The 23599-nt window shown below is 41.5% G+C and overlaps 1 protein-coding gene across 1 annotated transcript; it reads left to right on the top strand.

The window, feature by feature from the left end:
- The first annotated feature begins 778 nt into the window (after positions 1 to 778).
- On the top strand, positions 779 to 22538 carry si:ch211-117c9.5 (sodium- and chloride-dependent creatine transporter 1). The gene is made up of 14 exons (XM_012876466.3): positions 779 to 1385; positions 2590 to 2892; positions 8593 to 8724; positions 8803 to 9127; positions 9438 to 9570; positions 12193 to 12327; positions 12471 to 12574; positions 15506 to 15630; positions 15719 to 15831; positions 20419 to 20559; positions 20768 to 20870; positions 20961 to 21061; positions 21140 to 21310; positions 21465 to 22538. The coding sequence occupies exons 1-14, from the start codon at positions 1355 to 1357 to the stop codon at positions 21591 to 21593; spliced, it is 2046 nt and encodes a 681-aa protein (XP_012731920.1). The 5' UTR covers positions 779 to 1354; the 3' UTR covers positions 21594 to 22538.
- The last annotated feature ends 1061 nt before the right edge of the window (positions 22539 to 23599 follow it).

Below are 23599 nucleotides of genomic sequence, written 5' to 3' on the forward strand. Positions count from 1 at the left end.
TTCCACCTTAGTCTTGTCACTGAACATTCTGTTATTGGCTAAACCAAATCCACTTAGCCTGGCAAGCCAGTTTTATGTGTAGCACTCTACGTTCTGATTTTCGTGTTTGTGAACGCACAAATACCACGAGAATGAAGTTTGCTGGCAAGGTTAAACATCTAAAGGTAGTCATTGTCTTACAAAAATCTCAGCAATACAACACATTATTAAAGATTGTACCAGCATTCATCCTGTTGACGTGTTAAACAACTGAGAATTAAGTGTGCATTTATTGCGAAAGTAAAAAAAATAAAAATAAAATACTGTTTATGTAGCAAATTACTCAGGTAGCCTCATCTTAATCCAGTGACCTTACAGTATTTTAGCCAGGGTGATTTAAGAGAAATGTGTGCGATTATTTTCTGTCCAAGTTCTTATGTTCGAGACACTTTTAATATAGCCATGGACTGTTTACTTGGCAACGGTTGTGTAGCTATATATAGTCTAAATAATCCCAGCTACTGTCAGTCGGAAAATTCTAACACATTTCCAGGCGCCTTGAGACACGGAACAAAGAGGAAACCAACACGAGACGGCTTCAGACTGCGCGTTGGGCTCCTATCCGCAATCATTTCCAGCGATATCAGGTCAAGGACGTAATAAACGCATCCTTGTCGTGACGCGTCCTGGCCGCGCGCCGCTGATGATGATGCTGCCGCCGCTGCTCGCTCACCGCACCGGGAACTCCCCTCAGCCAATCACGTCGACCGGCCGGCAGCGCGAGGAGGCGGGGGTAGAGCGCCCGTCACAGCTAACGGACCGTCGAGTCGAGCGGATCTCACATTCTCCAAGCCGTCTAACCGCGGCACCTCGCAGCAGAACAGGAATCATGGACATCTGACCGAGCAGCCGAATCAAACAATCAAACCAACGTACTCACCCCAAGGCGTAGTATCATTTTTCATTTAAGGGGTTATCCATGAGATTCTTCAGGCTTACCTTTAAGTGCTTCGTCGACTGCTTTTGAATCTCCTCCTTTTCAACGGCTCAACTGACCGCGGTGCTTTGTGACGTTTTTTTCCATCTCTTTCGGCTGAGCTGAGGGGTTCCGACGTGTGATTTGTATATATATATACATATATATTTAAAAAAAACTGATTTTTCTTCAGAAAGAATAAACAACAAACTCAGATAACAAGAACAATTGGAGCAGTGTAGCCTACCTTGTGGCTACATCTCTCTGTCTCCCCCCTCTGAGCCAGCCTGGTACGTTTTTGTTTTTGTTTTTGTTTTTTCTGAACCAAATATTAAAACTTAAAAGCTTCCCCTTGTCGTAACAAAAAAACAACAACAACCAGCTCACCCTTCACCTAATATGTCCCCTGAGTTGGAAGAGAACAGCCAAGGTAAGTGCCGCATGAAAAATCCTCCTTGATATGTTGTGTTTATTGATTTTAACTTTGCAGCTGATTTAACATTTAGCAGCTGGACTAACACACAGAGAGAGAGAGAGAGAAATGAATGCATCTGAGACTGAGTCACCGCTTGTGTTATATTCAGCAGGGATCAAACAGCCTCACAGCCTGCGCTCCACCGGCTTCTGCCTTTATTGCTTAATGCATCATGAGATATGACAGTAAATGTGACACATGCAACCTGCAGGCACATTGAAGCTGAATAGTTGCCCCCCCCCCCCCCTCCCCCTGAAAAGATAATATACTTGTTTGCAAAAGAAAATGCTTCATCCCTCGGCCTGGTAAGGCTTATTCTGCTTTCCCGCCTCAGCCCTCTTGAAATAGTATCTTTTTTTATTATTATTATTATTTTAAATAAACCATTGCGTCTCATTAGCTTCCCCGCCAGGCTGTTGATCTGTTGTGATAAACTGACGATACGCCGCCGGCTCCTCAGGCATCCTCTTTCCACACTGACGCTTGAATCATCCCCCGTCTATTCCTCCCGCCTCATCTGTTCACACGCCCTCGATCTGCTCCGATCTGGATCTATCTGCCCCGCTTTGCATCCATCTCAGGGCGTCTGACACATATCGTGGAATGCCGCTGACGAATGGACGTGGCCTCACACCCCCACCCCTCTCTCTCTCTATGTATAGCGGGTTATGTAAAACGGAGGAGACAAAAGCTTTACGATTATAAGAGGAGCTGCAGCGTGGTCGGCTCTGCTGGGCTTGTGTGCCGCAGCACAGCGATCACGCCGCTTGTGAGACGCAGGCGGAGGATGAACGCCGGGGGAGGGATGAGTGGAGTGGTCACAGTGCACTCAAAACACCGTACGGGTAGCATTAAAATATAAAATAGCAATATAGAAGAAGGTATGTGGTGAGAAGTGCTTTCTTTTTATTTAGGTTCTCCTGCTTAGTGATGGTGAGGGATCTTGTACTGAATGGGAAGCAAACTCCTTCAGTTTTCATTCATTGTACGTCTGTTCCAAGGAGCAGTGGTTCATCGGCGATGACGCAGAATGTGTCACAGTCCTCTCTGCCGTTTTATTTGGACGCTGATCCGTTTCAGGTCCATTCATTGTTTCACCTCACCTCCATCTCCCCATCTTTGTCATCTGACCTGCCCCCCCCCCGCTCTCTGTGTTCAGATGAAATCAGTGTCTCCCAGATGGAGGCAGGGGCCCTGTCCGAGGAGGAGGGCGGGGGGTCGGCTCGCCCCCTGGTCCCGGTTGTCGGTGGCGACCCAGGGTGTGGAGAGGGCGGAGGGGCCGGCCCACCACAGACCCAGGACGGGGCCGCGGCGGCGACCGGAAACGGGGCCGTGGCGGGACAGGAAGGCGAGCGAGAAACCTGGACCAGACAGATGGACTTCATCATGTCCTGCGTGGGATTCGCCGTCGGCTTGGGCAACGTGTGGCGGTTCCCTTACCTCTGCTACAAGAATGGGGGAGGTGAGCTTTTAAGGCCTCTATATATATATATCTCTGTATTGACTGCACCTCAAACACGCACACTGACATACAGACCTGACGAGACATGTCTGAGCCCTTCATTTACATGATGCTCAGGGTTGTTTCTTCAGAAACTAGGTGGAAGTTTGGGATTTAGACACAGGGAGATGTTTTTGGGATTTCAGATAATTCAGTATCATGCTCCGATCAGTGAGCCGGTGTTCATATGAAAGGCTCTGAGCAGTGGTCGGCAGGCCAAATAAGAACGAAAACCTCATTATTTCCTTTTCATGAAAAGCGTCAAATCTGGAAACACTTTTTAACTGTAAAACACCCACAAATGGCAAGGTCTTTGATGCACTATTTTCTTTAAGATTAGTAAAAATCAAATAAAGCTTATGGACCTACACTTCATTTATACCAATGCAATTAAATGAAGATAACGTCGTGATTTGTTCCTTTCTTCCTGCATTCAAAGTTCCTACTTCAATCAAAGAACCTGTAGCACATTTTTTCCCCTCTGTACTGGCCACAGAGGGAAAAAAATTGTGTTTTTATCTTTTAACTGTTGAGTTAGATGACATTAGTCTAAACACACAGTTTTGCCTATAGATGACGGTCCTTCAAATAAAAAAATAAAAAAAGTTATAATCGTCCACAATTAAAATCGGCAGGTCAGACATGAAAAGAGTCGGAACTTGATACGGTAAAAGCCTGATCGGTGCATCTCTAATTAAATCTAAGTATATCAAAATTTGATTGTGCACGTCTTTCTCCAATGTGAGTCTGGGACAGACTGTTTTAAAGGAAGAAAACCAGACGACTAAATGTGGAAGAGTACTTTATTAAAAGACACAGATTCTGACTCAACTCGCCCGATTATTATCATGACACGTTGAGGGTTCGCTCCCACACGGATCTGTATAATATGAAATTCATCATATGAACGCAGGCCTGTTACTACAGTGCCACAGCTTTGTTTAGAAAGGAAATTAGTTCGTATTTGTTTCACTTTTATTTATACCAGGTTGCAGTGATTGATGACGTGTTGGTTTTTAGAACAGATACACGGACTGTACTGCAATGATTATCATTTGATTATCTTGCAGAAACACCTCTTATTCCTGCAGAATTGGAAATGTCATATTAATAATCTGGGTCTGTGCTTGGACCTTTCAAATTGTTTGTATGTGTGCTCGCAGTTGATGGTAGAAACACATCCGCAATGAAGCAAGTCATGCAAATAAACCCTATTAGTTTTGATATTACATCCAGCTGGGTGCTGTATATGGAAAACGCAGCACTTGCACTTCAATTTGCTTACTTAGCAGTCGTCGCCACCTGTGTTTTCCTAATGAGAATAAACTCCTCGATGCAATTAGCACAATTCCTGATGAGCCCTGTCAGCAACTAATCTGCACCTCTTTCTGCAAGATTTTCTTCCCCATCAACCAACATCAAATTTGTAAAAAAAATATTTGGATTAAGAGTGAGTCCTTCCACAGTTAAGGTAAAAAAATATTTCACATAGGGTTTGGATTTTGAGGTTGTGATTGGTTTTTCACAAAAAAAAAACAACTTTTGGTTTTATCTTCCTTTGATAAGTAATGACATGGTGGTATCTGTGGTATGTCGGGTGTGTAGACTTGAGATTATATTTTATAACCCTCTAAACGGAGAATCATTCATTCAAAACTCCGGAATTGATATCGACAGCGTTCTGTTCATTCAGGAGTTTCCTTTTTACCGTGACTGTACGGGCAAAGGGATTCAAATATCTTTATTTGTGTATATATTCTGGTGGTTTGTGCAGCCTTGAGGGCTTATCTGGCATGTTATCTGTTTCAGTTTTAAGAATCTGGAATTCCACCCTTGTGACTTCTGCTTTGTGTCAGCGATCTCCAACTGTCTGTGTTGTCGATGAGGAAGTCTAACATAAACTGAGAAGGGACTGAACTAAGGCCTTGAACGCTAACCTAATCTACTCAATAGATGAACAACAAATCTTGACCTTTTCTGTTCTTCTAAAGTATAAAAAAACATTCATAATACAGTTTAGGCCAGAATTCTTCATACCCCAGGCAGATTTAGGTTTAAAGACTTTTTTTTTTAATTTTATTTTTATTTTAACAACATGGTCTTTTGAATGGGAGTCATGTTAAAGTTTTTGAGCGGACTAGCCAGATTCCTGGTTTCAATCGGATAGAGAATCTGTGGAGGGAGCCAAAGATTAGGGTGATGATAAGGAGACCTTCCAACCCAGAAGACTTGGAGCTCACGGCCATAGATAAATCCTCAGAATACCATTGGGAACGTGCAAAAAGCTGGTCAGCAATTCCAAGACTGCTGTAAAGGCAATAAAGTTTTCTCCTCTGGTTATTAAGAAGAGATTAAATAATTTTAATCTGCCGTTTTAAAAAAACAATCTAAATTCTACTGTCTTTTTTTATCTTTTGTGAGAGATTGTCTTGTTTCCTATGAGAAACACACTTCCTGGTTCACTCAAAATACATTTAGAGTCAAATCTACCAGGGGGATGAATAATCTTCACCCTAAGCGCATTTCCCAATATCTTAGAGCCATTTCTATTACAATGTAAAGTCAAAACCAGATGCTTAAACGCATTGTATTAAAAGACCTTACCATATTTCTCTCTTTAACTTAAATTAGACATAAAGGTTGTTTTAATTTAAGGGCAGTTAGGATTCTAATAATTATGCCTATCAGCACAATAAAATGTATACAAAAACAAAACCAAAAAAATCCTCTTTTTTGTTACTTTCATCAAAGTCAGAAGTGGCAGATACACTCAAATTTCCATGTCTTTAATCAATTTGAGAACTCCTAGCTGATTATGACATAGCATGACATAATCCCACTTGTCCCAAGTCATGTAGATCAAAAAACAATTCTGTCAAATAATAAGCAAACGTATGCAAATGTCGGAATTTAATTAGATACATTTTCGCAAATACAAAATCTCTTGCTCTTTATTCAGCCGTGTAGAAAACAGAGTTAATTTTGGTCCATTTAGGTTAGGTGTTGTTTTTATGGCGTACATAAACATCTGGTTTCAACTGTAAATTGGATATCCATTAAACATAAGTTGCTCTAAGCTGAGGTTTTATCAATAGGTGGACCTCAAACAGGGCACACAGTCTAATGCCAACACGGTGAGCTCCACTCCTGGAAGGGCAGGCGTAGAGAGGCACGCGTGCCTCTGAACACGTAGCTGCGAACCTCTGCCTCCCCACGTGATTCTCTATTTATTATAGTCATCCGCCGCTTAACAGTCAGACTTAGAACAAATAGTCCTGCTGCATTTCTCCTCTTCTCATTTGCCTATGAGGCCTTTGCCCTGCACTGTGTCTGCTTCGTAATGTCACCTTGCCCAACAGTCACCTTACCTGACTGTGACTTTTACCCTTGATTCTTCCTTATCATTGCCCTACCCACTCTTCTGGGTTTTTTTTTTTTTTTTTTTTTATGAGGCGTTTCATTGAAATAAAGCCGGATTTGAGTAAGCCCAGCCCTCCGCGCTTTCTGTGTGTGTGTGTGTCTTGTGACCGTGTTGCTCTGATACCCACCTACTGGTATCATATAACAATAGGCTGCCACAAACAGTCCACCCCCCCCCTGCGTGCCTGTCCTGCAGTCCTGAGGTGTTCTCTCCCAGCCGGCTCCTGTCCTGATAAGGAGGCATATGGATATGTTACACAATAACCCTTCTGTGATGGTGCCCGTCCGTTCGCCCTCTTAGCGTCAGCGCCGTTGTCCACCCCTACCGTCCCTTCGCCCTTGATCGACTCGGCGTACATTTTGTTACATTGCAAAGGCGCCGTGCGAAAACCTGCCCGTAAATGAAGCCAACGGGCGCTCCGCTCGAAAACAAGGAAAGACTAACTAACGCGGTGTAAAATTATATAACTAATCCCCTGCAAATCAGATGTTTGTCTGTAAATCAGCTGATGTGTCGCGTCCTCTTTAGGATTAAAGGGGATTTATTTAAGCCTGTCAGAGGCCCGTTCCGTGATAATTTGACCAATATGTGGAGATATGTCAGCGCAGGCTTTTGTCCCTTTCTCTCTCCTGCACTCCCAACCTTTTTTTTTTTTTTCCTCTCTTTGACACGCAAATGTTTCCTTATATGGCTAAAGCCCTCTTCTGTCAGAGAAAGGGCATAAAGAGAGGGAAGCTGGATCAGGCATAAGCGATCAACCAAACCCCCAAAGTTGTTTCCTCGGTGTGAGACATTTTTTTTCTTCTTCTGTTTGTTTGGTTTGTGCGTCGCTCTCGATCAGAGCTCCACGGCGATGTCCCAGTTCTCTGCCTGCCCGCCTCGTGTAATCTATCCATCTTTCCCTCCTTTCTTCTCAGCCTCTTTCTGCTCTGCGTCATCGCCGTCATGTGACTCCCGCCCATCTGCGCACTATGTTGGCATCGCTCAGCTCCGCTATTAAAAAAAAAAAAACCAAGGGGTTGAAATTCCATTTAGTGATTTGAGTTGCCCCTGCCAGGTTTCTATTGTTTTTTGTTTTTTTTCTCTCCCCTGGCTGATCAGTTCAAACTTCTGCTGCTGTATAAGAATCCAACACAGAAACCCATTAGCACAACCACGTTCTACACGTCTCTGCTTCCTGTGTTTATTGTCCTCTTATCGTCTCTGTTCCGTTGTCCTTTTTCTGCCTTCTCACCTTGCAGCTTTCAAGTTGAAGGCTGATCCCGCAGCCCGCTAACGTGTCGAAACGCTTGTAAACTGGGACACATCCAGGTTATCTCACACAGAGAACCGCGATTTTCACTTATTTTGTCCTTTCTTCCCGTTTAACCTCATATTGGTCTCTGTGCTGCTTCTGTCCCTAAAAGTTTAAACCTGACTATAGCATTCAGCGTTACGCTTCTTTCCCCGCGGATGCGTTTCTATAATGTATCTTTTTGTGGAAGAAATACACATTTAAAAGGAAAATGACAGAACTTAAGTCAGACAATAGTGATAAATCAATGATTGCTGACTAGTGTCCAATATTGGGGTTTTCTACATCTCTCAGCTGCCAAAAACTAGTTTTAACCTCCTCCAAATTTCTCTCTGTGATCTTCAGCAACCTGACAACACTCCAGATGTTTTTTTCTTGGCTTCCTGCCATGAGTGGTCAATAATTATCTATATTAAAAGAAGAGACAAGAGCAGACACTGTAAAACTGGATGTTGCTTATTAAAAAAAAGAGACCAAATAATTTGGAGAAGACATTATAAACTGCCTTTAGTATCTTATCTTTTTATTTTCATCGATATCTGGAATAAGTCTCTAAAATAAGTGCATTCCCTAAAGAGTGTAGACCCTTACTTTACCTCTGAGATTTCCAAAAGACTGCCAACATTTCCAAACCTGCCATGTTTGACTAAAGACAGTGAATGAAAGCCACACAGGTGGCGAGCAGCAACGTTTCACTTGGTTCAGCCTTGAAGTCAGATCCAGGTCAATAGGCTGCTTTGTTTCCTCAAAGTGGCTACAAGTTAACGTCCTCTTACAGACGGGGCCCTTTTCGCACCTAAAAAAGCCGGGTACAAAATGACCACAAGTACGAAATGTTAAAGGAGACAAAGTGAAGGTAAATTTATAGGGGTGAAGTCATGTTTGTGAGTTGCTGTTACCTCACACACAATGAGATGAATGTGTTTTGTTTTTGTTTTTTTTTAAGGGGTTTTCTTGATCCCTTACTTGCTGATTGTGTTCATCGGAGGAATCCCTGTCTTCTTCCTGGAGATCGCGCTGGGCCAGTTCATGAAGCAAGGAGGAGTCTCCGCGTGGAACATCGCTCCCCTCTTCAAGGGTAATTCTTTGCAATTCTCTGATGAACTCTGACACTCGGTTCAGCTCAGGAAATACCAAACTTTCCTCTCTTCCTCAGGTCTGGGACTAGCATCGATGGTGATTGTGTTTTTCTGTAATACCTACTACATCATGATACTGGTGTGGGGTCTCTACTTTTTCTTCCACTCTTTCACTGACCCACTGCCGTGGGCCACCTGCGGACACCCTTGGAACACCCCCAACTGCACGCAGGACTTTCGTCGCCCCTGCAACAACCGCAGCGCTCTGCAGCTGTCCGCTGCCAACACCTCGAACCTCCTGTCTACCCCGCCCCCGCTGAACCTGACCTCCTCCCTTCTGCTGATCAATAACAGCTGCATGGAGACTGAGGGCCTGCGCTCCCCGGTCATCGAGTTTTGGGAGTAGGTTTCGATTCTTCAGTTGAGCATGGCCAATTTTAGAAGCTAAAACACAAAGGGGAAAAAAAAAAAATCTGCATTACTAACTTGATGTATTTTGAACATTTTGATGCCTTTGTGCATTTGTCTTGCATTTGCAAAGCATTTATCTTTTTGCGTTCATCCTGAATTTACAAGCCATTTTGGTAAAAGCACACCTCAGATCTGTCAAAGTGCCTAACTTATCTCGCTTTGAGTGGGCCTTTGGTGATTTTGGAAGCATTCTGCTTTTTTTATTTGCCTCATTAGCCCACTTTCCTGCTCCTCTCCCCAGACGGAAAGTGCTTCGCATCTCTGGAGGTCTGCATGAGCCTGGTGTCATCTGCTATGAGATGGTGCTGTGTCTTATGGCCACCTGGGTCATTGTTTACTTCTGCATGTGGAAAGGAGTGAAATCTACTGGCAAGGTAATGACATATGTAGAGGCAACAGGCCAGCACCTAGCAAGCACCACATGTCTCTATGTTTATAGAAAGCAGATGAATAATATGTATCCCCTCACTGACATACTGTGTGAAAGGTGAACACAAATATATGCTCTGAATGCGAAAGGGAAAGTGACTGCAGCATTTTCTTTCCCTTTTTTAGCTCCAAATCAGCTTTAGCCTAGATGAAGGATCAACGTCTGGGTTGAACCAAAATAATCAGTTTAAACGCCCCTGTTTTCTAAGGGTGTCTGCCTATTTCTTAAGATCCGTAAGAGAACCACAATATTTAAATGATCCCCAAATCTTTTTTTCTTTTTTTTTTTATAAGATAAAGAAATATGCTCTAACCAAATCCTTAGATACGTAATTTGTTTTTCTAATTCTTACTTTGAAACATTACCATATAAACGTAATCCTCGTTTTGTAACACACAGAAATGTACATTCCTGTCTCTCCCTTGCAGCTAAAGCTCATAGAGAGAGGGTAAAAAAAATAATAAATCAGATTTAACCGGCCTGCTGTAAGCCGCTTATTACTTTTCCACTATGTACATGTTTGCAAGCTGAAAGGGGCCTTTTCCTAAGCCATGTTTACCTCACCTCAAGACAAAATGTTCTCTTTCACCAATTTATTGCCACCAGACCACTTTTACTTGGTGACTGGCAGTTTCCTCCCCAGAATAACTTGACAAAGAGTACTTTCAGAAAAGGCCTACCTAAAATACCTGCTATTGCGGGGGTTGCACATGTTTTTTTTTTGGCTTTCCATCAACAGACTACCTTTTCTCCTATCTCAATCATCCATTTACTAAAGGAATGGCCTAATGTGCCTCAGCTTGTTCCTTGAGTATTCACGAAACTGGTAATTTCCAAATCGATGAGACAAAGTAGTCAGTGGCAGTTACACAACAGCTCACAAGAAGTTAACCGGCTAAACTATCCTTCAGGGGCGGACTGGCCATCAGGAGCACCAGGAGTTTTCACGGCGGCCCGGCCCGCTCAGCAATCGTAAAGGTCCGGGCTATTAATCAAAGATAATCCATGGCATTCATGCGGCTCCTTAGGGTGTCTGCCTGACTGAAACTCCCACACACTGAAGTTGCGAAAGGGTAAAGACAAACACCCCCAACCCCCACCCCACCCCCTCCAGTCATTTTCTGAGGAGGCTGACGCTCTCTGTCACAGCAGCGCTGTTGCCAGAGACTTTTCAGACCACCGACTTATTAATTTTCCAAAAAGCAACTTCTCGTCTTTTTGTCTGTGTTATTGGCGACATTCACGTTGAAAGCGCCGTTCGTTCTCCAGTTACTCGAGGGAGCCGTGATTCCCTTTCCACTTGTGTAGTCAGTCTCACAGCCAGCTGCTGCTGCCTCGTCCTGGCTGCAAACCCCACTGTGAAGCTTCATGGCCGCCTGCAGTTGGAGCAAAGAGATCAGATGACCCACTCCACTCCCTTTGCACTTTGCAAATGTATTAAAAGCAGTGCAGACAGATGAACAGCAAGTCGCGCGCTGGACCCCTCGCAGGCCATGTAGAATGGAGCGAGAAAGACGTTTAAAAAGAAAGGAGGAGCAGAGAGGGGGAGGCTGAAGAAGAAACAAGCACTGGCCACTGATGCAGCAAAGTGCACTAAATTGACTTTTAAAAAAGAATTTAAAATAAAGGCGCAGGTAAGATGAAAACACTAGTGGCGAACCGTGAAAATGGTAACAGCCTATCCTGCACAATAGTTTAATAAGGAGGTTAGTCACACGCTGAAGAACCAAGGGGGTCGAAAGTGACTCAGTTAAACAAAGGTTTTAATGTATTGATCGTTTTAAAATATTGTTTACAAAGAGTACATGAAAATATTTAATGCTAAAATGTCCTTGAATTCGGATTTAGAGTACCCTGCATGAACTCAAATTCAAAATTCTGTAAATATGGAACTCATTGTTATGTTATTGTATTTAGCTTTAGTTAACCTGGTAAAATCCCAGAAAATATTTGCTGTTAAATGAATGTAGCCAATGCATCACATAGTCAGTTAGTAAATGTCAAGGGTCAATTCAGCGAGCAGCAGTAGTGGTGCAGGAGCTCCTGCTGGCATGGAGGAGGTGGAAAGCTGCAATAGGGAGTCAGGGCAGGAACCTTCAGGTACCGTGATAAGAGCACAAAACACACCTGTGGGGTAATAAAGTTATGCTGGTGGTGGCGTGGCCCCTGCTGTCCTTTAAATGACCAAATATATTTAAACCTCCCAATGTTCTCACCCCCTTTGAACATTTCCACATTTTGCAACCGCAAATTTTAATGCTTTTGACACTCTGAGCTAAAGTTGTTAACGCCTAAAAACCTGAAACGTGGGCTGTTCGTTCATATTCAGCCCCCTTTACCCTGATACCTTTAAAAAAAACTCCAGTGCATACAGCTGCACCGGAGGACTAATTAAATCCATGTAATGTGAGGGGTTCCTTACCTGCAACACAAGAGAATTAATAATGCTAATAATGCTAATGCTACAAATGTTACCCACCAATCAAAAGGTAGCATAAGAAAGGGTCAGATTGTAGAGAAGTGCACTTAAAGCTCTCCTATTTTTTCCTGCCTACAACTTCTTTAGGTTGTGTACTTCACAGCACTGTTCCCCTACCTGGTTCTGGTGGTTCTTCTGGCTCATGGAATCACCTTACCTGGAGCTTTGAATGGGATTGTTTTCTACCTAAAACCAGACTGGTCCAAACTGGGCGAAGCGCAGGTAAAATTCTTACATCACGCACTTTTCCTGTTTTGTTTCCCATTGCACTAAGCAAGCATCATAACAGAGTTTGAAAAAAAAAAATAGACATCTTAATAAACGAATCAGAACTGTTGGAAATAGTGTCTTAATTTTTATGATAGGTGTGGATTGATGCTGGCACTCAGATTTTCTTCTCCTATGCCATCGGACTGGGTGCCCTAACTGCGCTGGGCAGCTACAACCGCTTCCATAACAACTGTTACCAGTGAGTTTATACACAGCATAAAAAATTCCAGACACCACTGATGCTGAAAAGAGGCGAGGTCTAAGAAAAAGCCATTACCTTAATTTTCATCCCCAAATACTCTCATTTGGCTAAATATGCCAGGTTTACACTGTTCTCTGGGCACCGTAAACAATAAACTTGCAAATGCACTATAAGTATAAATGGAAGCCAGAAGGCTTCCAGACAGACTGCTCCCATTTCCTGTAAAGAAAAATTTCTTAGCGTATTAACTTTAAAGTGTGTTGGACTCCTGAAAGGTTGCGTAAAGGTCAAAGTGCTGTCCTGTTTTTAAGATAACCTCAGTTCTTTTGTTCTTTCGCCTGTTTCGGTCATGTTTCTGACATTGATGTTCTGAAGCTTTAGTTTTACGCAGCTCTGCAGAAGCACTATGGACTGCTGTGGTAAATCTCACAATGCAGCCTGCGTATCAGGAATGCTCATAAACCAAAGGATATCATAAATATTGTGTCCTTAGACATTTTCTTTTCTTCTTTAACCTTAATTGGAAGTTGCAAGATGGGGTTCTGTTATTGCAAATGTTAGCTCGCACACGATGCAGTAGGTCAGAAAATAAATACAGCGCCTTGCAAAATGATTTATCTCCATTGAGCTTTTTCACATTTTGTCACTTTACGGCAACAAACCTTTTTGTGTGTTATTGTGATCTTACCGGCCAAATCAACACAGAGCAGGGCGTAGTTGTAGAGTGGAAGGAAAAGAGAACAGATTTCCAAATAGTTTACACATAAAACCATCACTGTGCTTCTAAACACTGAAAAGTTTTCCAATTCTTTTGGTCAGATTGACAAGAATTGCATCTTTGAACAGCAAATTTTAAATCTTCCCACAGATTCTCAGTTGGATTTAGGTTTAACTTGTGACTTCCACCACATGATCTAAAATTACAGTAGCTCTGGATGTGTGTTTAGGGTTGTCCCGCTAGTCTTAGGACCTTAACAGCTTTTGATGGGGTTTTCTTCAAGGACTTACCTGAATTTATCTTCATCCATCTTCTTGTCAGCTCTGCCCAGCCACTGAATACCTCTTGAAGAAACTAGTTTCCCTCAGCATAATACTGCTATCCCCATCTACACATGCAGGATATAAGTTTACATTTTTGTCTTAATCTGACCAAAGTACCTTTTTTTTTTTTCGAAAATATTTCTTCTGTCCCATACATTGTGGCAAACTGAAAATTTGACGTTTTTTATTGTAATAATAATAATAAGCTTTATTGTCATGATATAAAAAATATTGTTATTGCATTCATTTTGTCACATCTCCATAAGCACTAGATGTTTAGGGTGCACAACGAATAGTTTTCCTGTAGTTTTCCACCTGAGCTATGAAAGTCTGCAGCTCCTCCACATATACACAGGCCTCCTTCCTGCAGCTGTGATTAATCCTGCCCTGTCAGTATAGGTGGACAGCCAGGCCTTTTTTTAGGTTTTTACCTGTGCCATTCTCTTCTCTTCCCATTGTTAGCTAATGTGTTGAACAGAGCTCCGTGAGACGTTCAAAGCTTAGGATACTGCTCTACAACCTAATTTCCCTTTAACCTTAGCACAACTTCATCCTTTACCTCTCTGCTGTCAGGAACAGGTCAGGTCTTCATGATGCTGTCTGATCGTAATGTTCTCTAATAAAACCCCGAGGCCTTCATAGGACACCTGGATCTATGCTGATATCAAATTACACTCAAACAGTGTCTGTTTACTTACTAGGCGACTTCTGCAGGCAGTTGGTTGCGGAGGATTTCATTTTCGCGTTTGAGGGTAAAAAAGGCTGAACATAATGTGAATATATTGAAAAAAAAAATCTTCCTTTTCACAGTTGAGCACTATGCTGTGCTGTTCCACCACATAAAATTGCCATAAATTAAAAAGTTCAAGGAGTATGCAATAACTACTTTTGCAAGGCAATGTAGACAAATAGAGGACAGCCATCTCCAATGCTGTGTTGGCCGTGGTGCTTCAGAAATCTAAATATTAATCGATCTATCTGTCAACACTGTTGTCCAGACTGAAGTATTCAGAATAATTTGACAGGATACCTAAAAATGGACACATTAGCTGTATTGATGGGAAGGCTGCTAATGTCCCAAGTATTTTAAAGCATGCTTTCGTTTCTTTAAAAAATCAATAAATTTCCCCGAACTAAGCTCCACTTTCCTTTAAGGAATTTCCTATATTCCTTGTTTGAATGTTGTAATAAATCAGGATTATGACAAACATTCCCTGCCAGTCTCAACTGAAAGGGATTTAAGGTGTTGGCTCCTGTTTGTTTACAGTAAATGTCACAGAAGCGCTTGTGGAACGAGCAACAAAACAGCATCGGGGAAAGAAAATCTATTCCTAGAGGTTGTTGACATTTTCCATAGAGGAGCGTGCTCCAGCACATGGCCGCGTAACAGAGTTAGAGCAGATGTTGTTTAGACATTCCTTGTTTCGGAGTGGAGATCCAGTTTGTGTGGTCCATAGTTCTACTGTAGACCTCTACGGCTGTACATAAGTCCAAAAACAAGCACACCGGTTTAATTTCACACATTCCTCAGTGTTTCCAACAACAAATGTTCGACAGTCTATAAAGAGAGCATTCTCCAGCCGTAGTCACTTGACTCAAATGACTGCTTATAAATGCAGACAAAATGAAAATATAGAATTGAAGTGCTACATGTCTGGTTGTCGGGGGCATTAGCTCTCTTTTCTACCTGCCAACAGCTAAGACAGCTACATCTTTTGGAGATGGCTATTGATCCCTCATTTACCATCCCAGTCCATCTCCTCTTTGCCTGGGTCTGTCTTGAGTATGTTACATAAGCCTCAGTTACATCATATGCTCCAGTGTATTTTCCCCACATTGTTTTTTTTCCCTTCTAGTTACATTTTTTTTTTGTTCCTTTTTCTGTAGGGATGCGTTTGTCCTGGCTCTAATCAACAGTGGAACCAGTTTTTTTGCTGGCTTCGTTGTGTTCTCTGTTCTGGGCTTCATGGCTGCAGAACAGGGAGTGGACATCAGTAAGGTGGCTGAGAGTGGTGAGTGCGCAGCCTCCACCTTGTTTGTTATGAGTCACTGTAAGTATTGAAGGGATTTATTGCTCTAACTGTGGGTCTTTGTGTGCAGGCCCAGGCCTGGCTTTCATAGCCTACCCCAAGGCTGTGACTCTGATGCCTCTGGCACCGCTTTGGGCAGCGCTGTTTTTCTTTATGTTACTCATACTGGGCCTGGACAGTCAGGTAATGCTGAGATTTAACCTTGATGAAAGTCGTTAACCCAGAAGGAACGAAGCCAAACACAGTCCCTCCATTTTACTTTACAACACCTACATTATCAAAAGTTTGCTCAGACTCACCACGGGCACAAGTGTGATAATCATTAAGTGCCTTTAAGGATGACTTTAACCTTTTCATTATCAGAGGGTGAAATTATTTAAAACAATCAGCTTCAATGAGTTTCAAAAACAAGAGCTGAGGGCACAAGTTTAAAGTCAGGAGATTTTCTCTAATTTATATAGTTGAAATGACACACACACACACCACACACACTGTGGTGTATATATATACACCACAGTGTGTGTGTATATATATATATATATATATATATATATATATATATATATATATATATATATATATATATATACACTGTGGTGAGAAAAATTATTTGTCCTCTTACAGATGTGTCACTTATAAATGTTTCAGATGATCAAACACATTTTAACGTCAGAAGATGATAACTTAAAAGTTAAAAAAAAAGAGTAAAAAAAAAACATTTTTAAATAAGGATTTCCTTTTTAAGGAAAAAAAAAGCTATCCAAACTAACCTTGCCTAACAGCATTTCTTTAGAAGATAAGATCAATTTCACTCATTGAATCAACAAGTCGGTCAAATACCTGTCTTAAGTAAGCTAACAGATCTCAACAGGCCAATGTCCAAAGAAACACTGGCCTGTTGAAGCCAGTGTTTCTGTTGAGGCCAGTGTTTCTGGTCTCTGCCAGCATTTCTGGTCAGAAACATTTTTAAACACTGAATTTTGTTTTACTTAAATAAATGTGCTCTAATCTCAAAGATTGGACTTTCCTGTCACAGTTCCAGCATTTTTTTAAATGTTTACTTATTAATACGACCGTGGATATGAATGAGTTTAGGCAAGTTACGATTTCCCAATCCCCACTCATAAAAACGTTTTTTTAAAAGGCACGGTCTCTTGTCTTTCCCATTCAAAAGTGGATGAAAAACAAACATGTTCACATCTGTCAGTCTGAAAGCTGTCTATAACATTCTTGGACTCCAGTGAACCAAGGGGAGATCCATTTTCATCAAATGGAGAAAACATGGAACAATGAACCTTCCCTTTCCAACCTCCTGGGTTTTGCTGAGGGAAACTATTTTAAGCACACCAATAAGATCACATCTAAAATACCTAAAAAAAAAAAAGAGGAAAAAGCTAAATGCAGGTTTTGGAGTTCCCCAGTTAAAGTCTGTACTTAATTCTGATTGAGTTGCTGTTACATGGCCATAAACAGACCATAGACACCCTCCAATACGGCTGAATTACAGTAACTTTACAAAGGAGAGTGGGTCAAAGAGCTACAACAATGTAAAAGATTCATTGTTAGTTATCACAAACTCTCTGCAACTAGCTACTAGATTTAGGGAAAAAACGAAGAAATGTGTAAGGTGGTATAAACTTTTTTATACCACAGTTGCAATATTAATCCTCACTAATATTTGGTCAAATAACCCTTAGAGAGATGCTCCTCAACCACATAGTTTCTGGAGCTAACAATTAGCTTCTGGCATTACTCTGTACTGATACTGGACTGCTTCTCTTGGCATATTTCATACAGTTTATTAAAATTGTTTAATTTTTCTAATATGGACAAGTTATTAATTGATTTAAGGTTGGGTGTTTGGATATGGTTTCAGAAGCTATATATGTCACTTTTATTAACAGCTCTGATTAGTCAAAAGAGCTCATTGTACTGTTGGAAAACCCAATTCTATCCCAGTTTTAACTATCTGATCTAAACTTTCAGCCTCAGATGACAGATAAATGCTTCGAATGAACGGAACTAATCCTAAAAACCACCAAAGCCTAACGTAAAGTAATTGTCACCGCCTACATTTTGAAATCACCGTGAACTGAGAAGGAGCTAACCAAGAATGAAGTTCCCTGATTCAATATTCAGGTTCTAAAGCTTGACTGAATTTTGCAGCTGTCCACATCTAATCGTTTCTAGAGAAAAAATGTATGATCAAAGGAAGAAAAGTGAGCTAATGGGCCAGTTTTGGAGGAGCCAAGGTTAGTTTGTCAAACCAAAACAGGGTTCCAACCTTCAGGCATGCTAGTGGTAGTATCATGCTCTGGGACTGTTTGGCTACCAGTGGTACTGTGAAAGCAGCAATGAGGTCTACCACCAAATTCCTCAATGTCCTCTCGACTCAACAGTTGAAACTTGGACACAATTGTTTTTTTCCAACAAGACTTTAATTTTAAACACACACCAAAACCTTTTGAGTTGATAAAGCAGACTAAAATTAAGCTTGCGAGGGGGGTCTGCGCAAAGAAACCAGTCAACTTAAAATATAATTTGCCAGTTCTGCTAATAGGGGTTAAAAATCCAGCCAGAACTGATTTAGAAATTGTTGAGAGCTCCAACCAGTATGTGGTTGAGGTGTTTGCAAAGACACATATAATCATGTTAATGGGTGTTTTTCTTGGTTTAATGAATCCACCCTGAAAAAAGATTGCTTTTTTCACACAGTGTAGCTGATGTGCTTTTTTTTTTTTTTTTTTTTACATTTCATGTATATTTCTGACTCACTTCTTTTCACACAACCAACTTAAACACACCACATCCATTTTAATCGTGGCGTTTCTTAGCACCCTCTTTGTTATGTGCCTGTTTGAACCAGTGCCTACATCTATTGTCTGACGGCCCAGAGATTTCTCAATGACCTTCTGTCTTGTTCACACAGAGAGTCTGTCTGCTCTCAGATCCATTCATTTGCTCTCACATTCCTCATTTCTTCTCCATTTGTTTTCATTTTCTCTTTCTCCTCCTGCCATTGCCACGTTACACGATAATGTGCTGCCATACCATTTATGTTCTGAAAGTCAAACTGTTTCCTGCAAGCATACTCATACATGGTTGTGCGAGGCAAGTTTATTTGTATAGCACATTTCAGTAATAAGACAATTCAAAGCGCTGCATGAACAGAACAGTAGAAAAGAAAACATTACAGAGGAAAGTACATTGCAGTGGAATAGTAGCAATAGGTCAAGATAAGTTGGACTGCAAACTTAATCTAATGACATTTCAGTGAACTGCAACAGTTTAAACCAAACATTAACATTCAAAGGCAACTCTAAACAAATATGTTTTCATCCTTGATTTTAAGGAACTCAGGCTTTCCGCACTTTTACAGTCTTCTGGAAGTTTGTTCCAGATAAGTGGAGCATAAGAACTAAATGCTGCTTCTCTGTGTTTGGTTCTGGTTCTGAGTATGCTGAGTAGGCTGGAGCCAGAAGACCTCAGTGATCTGGAGGGTTGATACACTGATAACAAGTCTGTGATGTATTTAGGTGCTAAGCCATTCAGGGATTTATAGACTAACAGGAGTATTTTAAAGTCTATTCTCTGAGATACAGGGAGCCAGTGTAAGGACTTTAGAACTGGGGTGATGTGCTCTACTTTCTTAGTCTTAGTGAGGACGCGAGCAGCAGCGTTCTGGATCAGCTGCAGCTTTCTGATCCACTTTTAAGGCAGACCTGTGAAAACACCGTTACAGTAATCAATTTGAATAAAGATAAACACATGGAATAGATATCAAGATCATGCTGAGACATTAGTTCTTTAATCCTGAAAATGTTCTTTAGTTGATAGAAGGCCGACTTTTTTATTGAAGGTTCAGCTCTGAGTCCATCACTACACCCAGATTTCGGGCCTGAGCCGTAGTTATTAGCTGAAGCAGCTGAATCTGTGTGCTAACTCTTGACCGCTCCTCTATCGGCCCAAAGATTATTACTTCAGTTTTGTTTTAATTCAAACTGAAGAAAATATTGGCACATCCATGCGTTGATTTCTTCTAAGCGTTTACTCAGCGCATGAGTGCAGGGAAACTGGACATTGAGACCATTCAAATCTCCAGTGTATAAAGCAGTTCTTCAGTTAGATTGGACATCTGCAGTCTAACAGGGAGGGTGAGCAGTGAGTGGATTCATACAGCTGTCAGCTGGAAACAAAGAACTCTATATTCACTGTAAAACTTCATATTATCTTCTTGGCAATATACTGTGAAGATTTTTTGAGTCTGCACCTGACAATGTTACTTCCAAACAGGATTGTTGTGAGAGATTCTTACTATATAATATTCCCAACGTTAGGTCAGAAAAACACTTTAGATTTATACACAAATAATTATAGCAAGCTAATTATTTTCTTGTAAAACAGTGAAGCAGCTTTTATTCCTACTGTTGTTCATATAATACAGCATCATCAGTATTACAGTTCTAATATTGTTTTCAATAATACTTAATTATTGTACTTGACTTTTATCACAGACTTTAGTAAAAAACAAAACAAAAAACAAAAAAACAAATCAACCCAAGGCAAAGTTTATATCTATCTTACATTCAAAACAATAGTTGGAACAGTTTGGCCGTTTGGAGATCTTAGCTTTGTAAGACCTTGACACGAATCTCGAACATGCTTTCCACAAGTAAAACATATCTAATTATGTTTCCATCTTCCTCTTTACCACTCTGTTGTCCATTAGATTCTCACAAATGTTTCTCTTTTCTTCTGTCTCCTGTTTAGTTTGTAGGGGTGGAAGGCCTGATAACAGGAATCATGGACATGTTGCCTCCTAAATCTGCCATTGGCTCCTTGCGACGAGAAGTAGTTGCTGCCATCTGCTGCATCATCTGCTTCTTTATTGACCTGTCCATGGTCACAGAGGTACAGAACGACGTGTTTGTGTCTTTTTAATGTATTTCTGTCACAACTTAGTATCATTGTAAGAAAGTTACACAGTTAGAACTTGGCACATATAAGTAGATTCAAATGTCTCATTATAATACTAAGACCTGACTCATAGTGTATTGGCTGTATAAGTAAATAAAGTATTTCCAGGAAAGATTTTGACCGCTTTTTCTTTTACTTTAAGGGAGGGATGTATGTGTTCCAACTTTTTGACTACTACTCCGCCAGCGGCATCACTCTGTTGTGGCAGGCCTTCTGGGAGTGCGTTGTGATCGCATGGGTTTATGGTGAGTCAATACCTCGCGCTTCCAGCAGAGTCAACAGCAACGACGCAGCGGGGCGGTTCATAGCAGCTTCCTTGTATCGCCCCTTGGCAGGCGCAGACCGTTTCATGGACGACGTGGCCCGTATGATTGGCTATCAGCCCTTGCCCTACATGAAGTGGTGCTGGTCCTACATCACGCCTTTTGTTTGCGTGGTACGTGCGGCTGTGTATCCTCACTATTTGGCTTGGCCTGTTTGTTGTTAGTTAACGGGGGCATATGTGTTTATTCAGGCCGTGTTCCTGTTCCACGTGGTGAACTACAAGCCTCTGACCTACAACACGGTGTACACCTACCCTTTATGGGGCGAGGCACTTGGGTGGGCCCTGGCTCTTTCTTCTATGCTCTGTATTCCTGTTACTGTTCTCTACAAGCTACTGCGATGCAAAGGATCTCTGCGGGAGGTGAGATGTTCCTTTTGGAACAGCAGTTCTTTCTCAGTTATTGATAAAGTAGAATAATTCTGGCACCTTGGATATAAAAAGAAGCTAGGACATTTCCCTCATTAAAAACATATATTTTTTTCTCTCTCTCTCTCTTTCTCTTTTCCTCCTGCAGCGGTGGCAGCACCTAACTACCCCCGTCTGGGGCAGACACCACCTGGAGTACTTGGCGCCGGAAAGCGAGGCCAAGCTGCTGCCCGCCGCAGAGACAAAGAGCACCCTCCTTTTCGAGAGTGTAATCTGACTAAACCCGTCAACAAGTCCACAAAGGAAACACACACATGCTACATTGGCCTTGTCTGAACTAAACACAAATCAGCACAACACTCTACACTGTTAAATTTCCAATAAACGAAAGAAAAAGATCCTGGGAAAATGGACCAAAGAAAACACTGGAGAAGAACCGAAACACACCTGCATTCATGAAGTTACACCCTCTGCTCTGTTCTTTCACTCTACCTCGATGGCTTTCTGCTCTCTTTCCGTCCCCCGTGTCCTCCCGCCTTCGTGCTGTCTCGTCCTCTCTCGTGTCGTGGATGTTATCGTGTCTGCCATAGCTGCAGTAGCTCCCCTTTCTGTCAGTATTTATGAAGCCTCGCTTGGCCCTCGAGTCAACGGGCCGATTTATTCCACATGAGCAGAATCCTCTGGTTAAAACTTTCAAGACGAAAACCCATTTAGTCCGCTGCTGAAACCCCATCGTCTTAGTGTGTGTGTGTGTTTGTGTGTTTGTGCGGCTGCATGTTTGCCCATGCCTGTGTTATCCATACATGTGTGGGCATTTGCATGTGGATGTAAGGAGCGCGCGCGTTGGACCATGGCAGTGTTATCTTCAACTACATATCACATTGCCTTTGGACAGTAATTGCTGCCAACTATATTCACTGCTTTAAGTGTAACAAAAAATACTTCCATTTGTAAAAAAGAGAAAAAAGAAAAGAAAAGATGTAATCACAACAAGACAATGCCTCACCACTTCCAGCTGTGTATTACAAACTAACTTAATTCTAATTATCTTGTGTATTGTAGGTCTGTGAATTAGTGTTATTTTTCGGAGGGGGTCTATGGTGATCATTTTCACGTTTAGAGAAGGAGAGAACCGTCCAACTGAGCTGTGTACCAAGCACGAGACAGAGTCGTGGGGATGGAACAGAGGGAAGCAATAAATGATCAGATGAAGACAGATGTACCGTGTTGTTAAGGGTCTTTATTTCCTTGTTTTCATTTTGTAAAAAAATGTACAATATATACAAACAATATACAGAAATATTGCTTTGGTTTAGTCACTGCAGGTATCTGAATGGGACAGTCTAGAAAGTGGAGGTCAGTGGATTGTTATCCTTATGATGCCAAATACAAACTTCTGAGGGCCTCTGTTTTAACAAAGTTGACATTTTCCATCAAAACCTGCGGTATCGACTCTTATGCTGGTCTTTTACCCTCTGCTGGAAGAACTGATTCTAAGATGGTGCACACCCTCTGAGAAGCAGAGTACAAAGTCTGTCTTTTTAAAACGGTAACAGGAAATAATGTAACTCTTATTAAAAAACAAAAAATCTTTAATGCAGTCGTAAGACAAAAAATATAATTTAAATGTTTTCCATAAAAACTGGCAAAAATGTGTGTATCACATGTCATACTTTACCTATTCAGGTATATCTTATGGATCAGTGTGTCCCTTGTCCTTTCAGTGGATTTCTGCTATGAATCTATTTTTCATGTATGCAGTTTATATGATTTCAGTTGGCGATAATGCGACACATTTATAATCATGAATGCCTAATGCAGACATTATGATATTAAAATAATGACAAGTCCAAGAGATACTGTTAAAAAAGTACATTTAAATGTAGAATATTCATTTTAATTCTTGTATCAGGCTTTAAAAGGTGAAGATGGCCAGATCTTCATTGTAAGTAACGTCATTGAGAAGACAGAAAGGATTGTCTTCTGAATTAAGAAGATCCATCCATTTTCTAACACACCTATCCTATATGGGGACGCAAGGGGTGCTGGTGCCTATCTCCAGCTGTCAATGGGCGGTAGGTGGGATACACCCTGGACAGGTAGCCAGTCTATTGCAGGGCAACACACCTAAGGAGAATTTAGAGAGGCCAATTAACAGTCATGTTTTTGGACCGTGGGAGGAAGCCGGAGTACCCAGAGAGAACCCACGCTTGCACTGGGAGAACATGCAAAATCCATGCAGAAAGACCCAAGGAAAGGACTCGAACCCAGGACCTTCTTGCT

Source organism: Fundulus heteroclitus, chromosome 1 (assembly GCF_011125445.2).
Source record: "Fundulus heteroclitus isolate FHET01 chromosome 1, MU-UCD_Fhet_4.1, whole genome shotgun sequence".
NCBI classification, from domain to species: Eukaryota; Metazoa; Chordata; class Actinopteri; order Cyprinodontiformes; family Fundulidae; genus Fundulus; species Fundulus heteroclitus.

Coding starts and splice junctions, on each gene's coding strand:
- si:ch211-117c9.5 (XM_012876466.3), top strand. CDS start 1,355: ATGTCCCCTGAGTTGGAAGAGAACAGCCAAG. Junction 2,893..8,592: donor CTGCTACAAGAATGGGGGAG/GTGAGCTTTTAA, acceptor TTTTTTTTTAAG/GGGTTTTCTTGATCCCTTAC. Junction 21,311..21,464: donor GCAAAGGATCTCTGCGGGAG/GTGAGATGTTCC, acceptor TTCCTCCTGCAG/CGGTGGCAGCACCTAACTAC.